The sequence below is a fragment of the Dipodomys merriami genome, unplaced genomic scaffold (assembly GCF_024711535.1).
Source record: "Dipodomys merriami isolate MVZ:Mamm:240054 unplaced genomic scaffold, mDipMer1.0.p SCAF_249, whole genome shotgun sequence".
Lineage (NCBI taxonomy): Eukaryota > Metazoa > Chordata > Mammalia > Rodentia > Heteromyidae > Dipodomys > Dipodomys merriami.
The window spans coordinates 1708751-1717540 of NW_027203926.1; the positions used below are offsets into that span (position 1 = coordinate 1708751).

Sequence of the window (8790 nt, forward strand, 5' to 3'; positions counted from 1 at the left end):
CTGTGCTCACTATTGTTTTCACTCTGTGCTCCAGGCATTGTGCTAGGTACTAGAGTTAAGACAGTAAACAAGATGAGACAATCTCATGCATTCACAGAGATGATGAGATAATGAGATCAGAAAACTGTTATATTTTTTTTCCTTTTTGTTGGTCGTGGGGCTTGAACTCTGGACTTGGGCACTGTCCCTGCACTCTTCAATGCAAGGCGAGTGCTCTACCACTGAACCACTGTGTCACTTCTGGATTTCTAGTGGTTTATTGGAGGTAAGAGTCTCACAGAGTTTCCTGCCTGGGCTTGGCTTTGACCTGTGATCCTCAGATCTCAGGCTTGTGGGTAGTTAGGATTACAGGCGTGAGCCACTGGTGACCGGCTATTATAAAGTATTTTTAAGTAAGCTAGAAAAAGGATAGCACAGTTCTCAAAGGATAGTACAGAACATGTACACACATTTAGGAATCAGAAAATCCTCCTTAATACAAATAAGCTAAAGTTTACAAAAGGCTTATGACTGTTGTCGCTGTATTACTAAATCATTTTCCACATTGTTAATGTTCCACAGTCCCTTAATCCAATCATATAATAGTTGTTTAATAAATATAAACCAGATTATTAAGAGCTTAATTCATAGGGTTGTTTGAAGATTATGTGTGTATGTGAACATATAGCAACCTATCCAGAACATTACCAACATCCACAAAAGTAATTGTTTTAGGACTACCATTTCTTTAAGGCTCTTTGTGATCTTTTTGCATGTAGCAGTTCCAGAGTATTTCAAGATTGTAAGGTGGCTTTATGTGTTGTCTGTCCTTGATCCAGGTCACAGGATTTCCCATACAGATGTCCTACACTGATACACAGTCAATTATTGATGCTGTGTATCAAACTGGAATTCACTCTTCTGAACTTCCCCAGACAGAATTTGCCTTAGCTGTGTACATTCACCCATACCCAAACAACATATTATCTGTGTGGGTCTATTTGGTTTCCTTAGCCCGACATCAGTGAAGAGGAAGAAAAGACTGTATGTGCTACAGGCTGCTAGAACAGAAGCTTATCCTCAAGTCCATCAAGAGCTGGGCCCAGGCTCAGAGGATGAGTCTAGATGACAACTCTTTAAGAGGAACCCTTCGGGCATTCTGGCTGTTTAATGTCTTTAGCTACAAGTCTTATTTTGGAAAAGCAGCAAATCTGGCCTGTCCCACTAAAGCGAGTTAGTGATTGTCAAATTGTGGACCTCATGCTACCTCCATCAAGAAAATCTGCAGAGTGCTACCAAAAATGCTGAGTCCCCAACGCCACCCAGGACCTGGAGCACAATCCAAAACCTGCATCATTTCCAACATGTCCTCAATGTTCTGATGCGCCGTTGAGTAAGAACCCAGCCTAACAAATGTTGTCATTACCTGTGAGGCTGGTGTTAGGCCTTACCAGAAAAAAATGGCCCTTTGCTCTTCCTTGGTGCACACAGGGCCCCTTCCCTAGAAGTCCCCACCCTGTGTTAGTAACCCAGGTAGCTGATACACCTGGGGGCAGTGGGAGGTGCCCCAGGCTCTGAGATCCTCTCTGTGGCCACACCTCCTCCACATGCTCTCCCGACATAAGTCAATCTCCAGCATTAGTTCCCTTCTTTGTTTCCCTTCCTTCCTTCCTTCCTTTTTCCTTTCCCCCATTTTCTCCTACCCCTTTCCCTTCCCCTGCATTGCTTGCATGCCCTGCACACTCCATCTGGTGCAGGCCAACACGAAGTATGCTCCCCTTCCCCCTCCCCCCAATAAACTTCTCTGCCTGAACCACATGGCGGTCTCCTTCTGGCGAACCTTACAACTGATAAACCTACATGTGACATAGGTTCCGGTTCAGTTTCAGTTCAGGGTTACTCAACTGGAGACCTAAAGTTAGTGTACCTCCTAAGAGAAGGCCATTCCACCAGTAATATTTCACTAGAAAACAAGGAATATCTACTGTGGTGGGTTGATGGCTGAGGTCAGCTTACTTAAAATAGACTGACCAGAAATCCTTAGTGCCCTTCATACTTGGAAGGAATCCCCAGGAAATTCTATCGAATCTCTCCTGACTGTGGGAAGTGGAGGAAATGGTCTTAAAAATCTCCCTTTTGGGTCTGGGAAGGTGGCTCAGTGGTAGAATGCTTGCCTTGTATGCATGAGGCCCTGGGTTCAATTCCTCAGCACCACATAAGCGGAAAAAGCCCGAAGTGGTGCTGTGACCCAAGTAGTAGAGTGCTCACCTTGCGTTGAAGAGCTGGGACAGCACCCAGAGTTCAGGCCCCACGACTACCCCCCCCCCAAAAAAAAAAAAACTTCCCTTTTTTCTTAATGAGCAGCCTTCATAACTTTACCTGCCACTTTTCTGCTGTCTTCATTTTCCAACAGTTGTTCAATTAACCTCATTCAATCTTAGGAGCCACTCAAAGAGTGGAATCAAAGCAATACCTCTCTTCTATTTAGTTGTTCTGTGCCTCATTGAAAAGTGAGTATTTACACAATTTACTTGAGTGTGATATTACAAAATATTTTTTTAATATCATCAAAGTTTTATGTGAGGTAAAGGTGAAAGATAAATCCACTGTTCCCATTGCTAGAGAACTGGACCACCTTAGCTCACTCTCATAGAGAGCAAAGAACCCAAATTCATCCACAGGGAGCCCTCCCCTCCAGCGTAAATGGGAATATGGGTAAAAATCTTGATTGTGTATGTCTTCTTCTGTCATGCATATGAAAACTGACCAGGATTTTTGTTTTTATTTGAATATTTGTATTTAAATGTTGTGTGAGCTGTTGATTAAACAAGTTTTCCACTTAGATTGAGGTTACACAGAATGGTGCTTATGGAAAGATGTGGTTGCCAAAGAATTCCTCATTTCTATGGAGCTTTGAAAGCTTAGCTTACATGGCTTTTGCACTGGTTGTTTATGGTTTTAGAATTGAAAGGCAACTTAAGAGTGGCAGTCACTGGCAAGCATGAAGGATTGCTCTTTATTATATGCCTTTTTTTACAAGTGTATCTATTACTTTTCAATTACTTTTCCTGAAAATTGTGCAATTTTGTGTGACATTTTTCCATTCAAATTTAAAATATGATTTTAAATGGAATGTATATTAATTTTTTAAGATACTACACAAATAATTACAGACTATCCATTGGTGCCAAACACTTCAGTATGGAAAAAAGTAAGAAGACAAAGTACCTACTGAAGTAAAGCTGACAGTCTTCAGGGAAATACACTGTAGCAAAGAAACCAAAAGTATGAGAGAAAACTAGGTATGATTGATGGGAATCTTCCATCTGCTTGATCTTTCACAGTGATGAATGCCATAAAAGATTCAAATGGGATAGTAGAGGACCCAGAGGAGAAGGAGTGATCAGGAAACACTATCTCTAATGAGATAGTGTTTGAGCTTTTAAAAAAATGATTTATTATTTAGAACTGCATTTGATTACTGCATAACAGCAATATCTATCCAGATGAGGCGTGTGGGTCTAGTGCAGTGATTAGCTTGTTTGCTGTCCTAAGTGCACTAGTTTTTACCCAACTTTCTGAATGAAGCATGTCTGAAGAGGCCTCTGTCTCCTCACCTAGTAGCTCTCAAGGGTCCTGCAAGTGTAGGAATCCCTCAGAGAGCTCATTGATACAGATTTCCGGGTCCCATTCCCAGAGTTTCTGATTTAATGGGTCTGAATTGGAGCCCAATAAGGTGCATTTTTAAGTTCCCAGGTGATGTTGAGACTGCTGATGTAGAGAGAACCATGACTCTAGCCTCACCACCATTTTCATAACCATAAAATGCAGAAAAGGAAAGGGAAAATAGAAGGTGCCAGCTGTTTGGTTTGGTTTGCAATACAATTGAACCAGAGCCTTATGCTTGCTAGGCCAGCATTTTACCTCTAAAGCTATACCCCCTGTCCTTTTGTTTTGAGCTTATTTTTTAGGTATGGTCTTACACTTTTCCCCAAGTGGGCCTTGAATCACAACCCTCCTGGTTATGGCTAGGATTAGAGGCATGTACCACTACACCATACCAGACTACTTCTTCTATTTCCTTCTCCTCCTCCTCCTCCTCCTTCTCTTTCTCCTCCTCACCACCAAGGTATTTTTTTCTTTTTTTTTCTTTTTTTTTTCTTTTTTCTTTCTTTCTTTTTCTTAAACAACAACCTTTTCGGGAAGCCACACCCAGTAACTTCCACTTATATCCCACCAAAGAGAACTACATCACTCCAGACCACAGGGAAGCTGGGAGATCAAGTGTTTAAGAGGATATCGTTCTCCTAAATAAAAGCAATGTTGAGTTGGTGAAGAGGAATGGGGAAGTAGTTGTTGGGGAGGCAAGTCACAGCTTCTGTCCCACAGGAGACAAAGCCAGGAACAAAGAACATGTGGCAAAAGCATTTAAGGCAGAGAAAACTAGGATTACAGAAACTTTTAATCCAGAGAGAGATTAAAAATGTCAGGAGCCAGGCGCTGGTGGCTCGCGCCTGTAATCCTAGCTACTCAGGAGGCTGAGATCTGAGGATAATGATGGTTCAAAGCCAGCCTATGCAGGAAAGTCTGTGAAACTCTTATCTCCAATAAACCACCAGAAAACCGGAAGTGGCGCTGTAACTCAAGGGGTAAAGCACTCACCTTGAGCTGAAGAGCTGAGGGACAGTGCCCAGGCCCAGAGTTCAAGCCCCATGACCAACAACAACAAAAAAACAAGTTGTCAGATAATTCATCATCTTAGTGTTGACCATCTTACTATCTTTCCCATAGAGCTGTCCTTCATATGCTGAGTAATTTTGGATTGGATCCTAAGTAATTTAAATATGAGAAATACTCTAGACCTTTGAGACTGGACGGACCTAGTGCAGGATCCTTAGGTCATTGAGAGTGTGCCTGTAGGGGTAGAATGTAGGTTGTTTGCTCTGTGTCCTGATTTGGTGTGTGTCCTTTAGCTCCTACAGGGAGGGAAGAAGCAAGGGAGGGAGGGATGGAAGGAGGAAGGGGACAGCCATTTATTACTTTTACCAGATGACAAATCAGCCCCCCTCCCCAAGTCTGGACTTTGAACTTCCAAAACCTTGAGTTAAATATGCCTCTCTTTATTTCATAAGTAGCCTAGGTCAGATGTTTTGTCAAAATAAAGATGAAAAATGGGTAATATAGTGGCCAGCCGGAGATTTGGGGAGACTCAGATTTTTTGGTTTTTTCAGAGTGAATTTATCCACAAGATAAATTCCACAGGATAAATAAATAAAAGATTTCTTTCAAAAACTCCTTCCTTTCCACAGCCCTCCAGTGCTTTTCAGTTCCCTGGCTTCCCCCTTTTTTTTTGTTTGCCAGCCATCAAGCTGGGCCTATAGTTCTAACTCTGTGCCACACACTTCCCACTATTGTACCTCTCTCCAGAATGGAGTGGAAGGACAAAGAGGAAAGCACCCACAGCTGCTCAGACCAGATAGGAAACTCCTCTCCCTCAGTATTTAAGGGCCTGCACCACCGAGCTCACTCAGTTCCTTCCTTACCGTGTGTATAATGCAGGATGGCCTGGAGGTTTGAGCAGGAGGAGGAATGGAGGAGGAAGAGTGAAAGGAGGAAAGGAGAAAGGACAAACAGGTATTGTTTGACTCTTCTTGAGCAGAAGGCTGCTTTCTACTTCCTCATAGCCTAAGGGATTTTCCTATTACCCTGCTTCTGTCCTGGTGGCCATTTCTGGATTTCAAGCAAAATCCAAGCTGGAGGCTCCTGGAAGAAGAATGGGTAGGTAACTCATTGCTAGTTTAGTGATACATCAAATGATCAAATTATGGCCTTCCTCAGCTGCGTGCTACCATTTGCTTTTTCAGTGTCTTCAAATAGCTGCTTCATGAAGCCTGTCCTTTTTGCTTTTCTTTTTTTAAAAGATGATCTTGCTATATAGTCTCAGACTCCTGAGTTCTGATATTAATTACAGGCATGAGCCAACATACCCAGTTCTGTCCAGGTGTGGAGTGGGGAAGAGACAGACTGAAGTCTGGTTAATCCATTGTAGTAGTGTTCTGGAGGAAAAACAGAACTTACAGGATGTGTATGTACCTATGTCTACATAAATACACAGGTATGTAAGTATTCATGCATATACAGACAACAGATACAGATATGTAGATATAAAATGAAAAAAATTACTCACAGAGGCTGAGAAGTCTACGATCTTCTCTCAGCAAGCTGGCAATTAGAAAAGACAACTTACGGTTCCAGTCTGAAAACTGGCAGGCTTATGATGAAAAAAAAAAAAAAAAAATCCCTGTTTGCATTTCAGTCTGAAAGCTGGGAAAGACCCATGTCCCACTCAAAGAAGTTAGGCAATAGGGAGTCCTATTTACTTGGGACTTACTTTTGATTCTAGCCTTTAAGTAGATGAGAACCACTCACACGAGGGAGAACAATCTGCTTAACTTTATCTACCAACCTTATAAAATTAAAATAAAAAAAATAAAAAAAGGTCCCCATATAAACACCCAGAATAATGTTTGACCAAGGTATCTGGGTATCCTGTGGCCTAGTCACGTAAACACAGGAAATAAAGACCTTGTCCATTTTATCAAGAAGTAAAATCTCTATTATTTTGTAATTCCTTCTGGTAAATAATTATCTATATATTCTGGTCTCTAGTCTTGAAAATAATCTAAGAAATTGTCCTTAACATTATAAGCCATACTAAAATAGTTTGAAAGTGTGAAAGTTTGATCTAGGAACTCTGACTACATCAGGTATTATAAGACTTTTTACAACTTACTCCAGCTGCTAAATATCAAATATTTTGGAGACAGGTGAGGGCCATGAGGCCACTTACTAGGATTACATGAGCCCAAGTGAGAGATAATGGTGTCATAGGCAAGGATGTTGATAGTAGATGATTACAGTAGTTGCAGTGAGTTAACTAGTACAGCAGTTACATATTCAAACAAATAGTACAAATACCAAGCTAAGAAACACAGCCCAGGGCTTCTAGCTCACATGCTTTACACCTAGTATAATTTGACACAACCATTGACAAAAATTCTTTTGTGGAATATTCACTGGAACACATTTAATGACAAAACCAAGATACACAACATAGAAGGTACTACGCTATGATTTGTTTTTTTTTTTGTTTGTTTGTTTTTTTGGGGGTCCGGTCGTGGGTCTGAACTCTGGGCCTGGGCGCTGTCCCTCAGCTCTTCAGCTCAGGGCTAGCGCTCTACCACTTGAGCCACAGTGCCACTTCGGGCTTTTTTCTTTTTGCTTATGTGGTGCTGGGGAATCGAACCCAGGGCCTCAGGCATGCAAAGCAAGTGCTCTACCACTGAGCCACCTTCCCAGCCCCTGTGCTATGATTTGTGCACAAAATGGGGCAAGATGATTATATACATAAATGGCTGTGAAGACCTGGATATAGTCTGGAAGTTTACAAAAAAACGTAATAGTACTGGGTGCCTATGGGCACTATATCTTTGTCTGCTTGAATGTTTTACCTTTTGCATGCATCCACAAAAAAATTTAAACAATTTAAACACAATGGCTTCCTACTAGCAAACATTCACTGTGTTACAAAACCTTCCAGAGAATCAGGTGTCCTCTTTGCCAAACCCCGTTGTGCCTTATGCTGTGGACTCTGTAATTTACATTCTCTACTTTTATGGAGGTGTTCTGTCTTTTTCTCTTCTATCCTTTTATACTGTTGCTGGTTATGTCTATCTATATTTGGAATGTTTTCTTATCACTTCTTCACACCAGACATAAATTATCTTCCATTTTCCTTCCAAATGTACTTTTTCCTTAGTCTTTGCAGTTGCTACCCACTCTGTCCAGAATGCCCAACCACCAGATACCTATCTGCTCACAGCCTACTCTCAAGCCTTTGCATGACTCTTCTGGTCATAAAACTCTTCTGACAATCACTCTCTGGACTCTTTTGGTTTCTTTTTCTTGATGGTATTTGCCACCACATGATATGGGTTTTATTGTTCATTATTTTTCTCTTTTTGTAGAAGAATTTAAACACTATCAAGCAGAGACCATTTTATTTAGGAATTAAGTAAATGCCTTGTATGCAGCTTGCTCTAAAGGCATGAAGAATAGAAAAAATAATAGAGTTGCACTTTTAGGATTGTATAATCAAACACACTGGGGACAACATATGCAGACATTAAAAGTAATCGAAGTCTTATCTGACAAAGCCAGAAAATGATTTCTGAACAAATATCTCAAGTGAACAACAGCTTCAAAATAGAAATCATAATAAACAACTTATTATGATGGTTATAGTCTGTAACCCACTTTTCTGAAAGGGTTCTTAAGTAAGCCTTGGACTTTTTAAGTCATTTGGAAGCCAAGTTGTCATAAATTTCTTAGTGGTCATGGATTGGAGACTGAAGACACAAGTACTCTTTTTTTTTTTTTTTGTCGCTCGTGGGGCTTGAACTCTAGGTTTGTGCGCTGTCCCTCAACTCTTCAGCTCAAGGTTAGCGTTCTACCACCTGAGCCACAGCACCACTTCCGGTTTTCTACTGGATTATTGGAGTCTCACAGAGTTTATTGCCGGGGTTGGCTTTGAACCGCCATCCTCAGATGTCAGCCTCCGGAGTAGCTAGGATTACAGGCACGAGGCACAGGCGCCCGGCTGCAAGTACTCTTTAATGCCATAAGAATGTCATTTCCTCTCCAGGAACTCTGCAGCTGATAAAGACTAGGTCAGCCTCCATACTGGGTTAGGCTAGGCTTTGCCAACTTTTGTTTTTTTCCCATCTATTACCATGAGTTCCAGTAGCCCAG

At 41.3% G+C, this 8790-nt stretch overlaps 1 protein-coding gene across 1 annotated transcript in view; it reads left to right on the top strand.

The window, feature by feature from the left end:
- The window catches only part of LOC138836087 (protein CC2D2B-like), a 99499-nt gene extending 97379 nt beyond the window's left edge, over positions 1–2120 (top strand). The window contains exon 34 of the mRNA XM_070034576.1: positions 819–2120. Within this exon, the coding sequence (XP_069890677.1) occupies positions 819–1007 (189 nt within the window). The 3' untranslated portion in view covers positions 1008–2120. The remainder of the gene's footprint in view (positions 1–818) is intronic.
- Positions 2121–8790: the final 6670 nt, after the last annotated feature.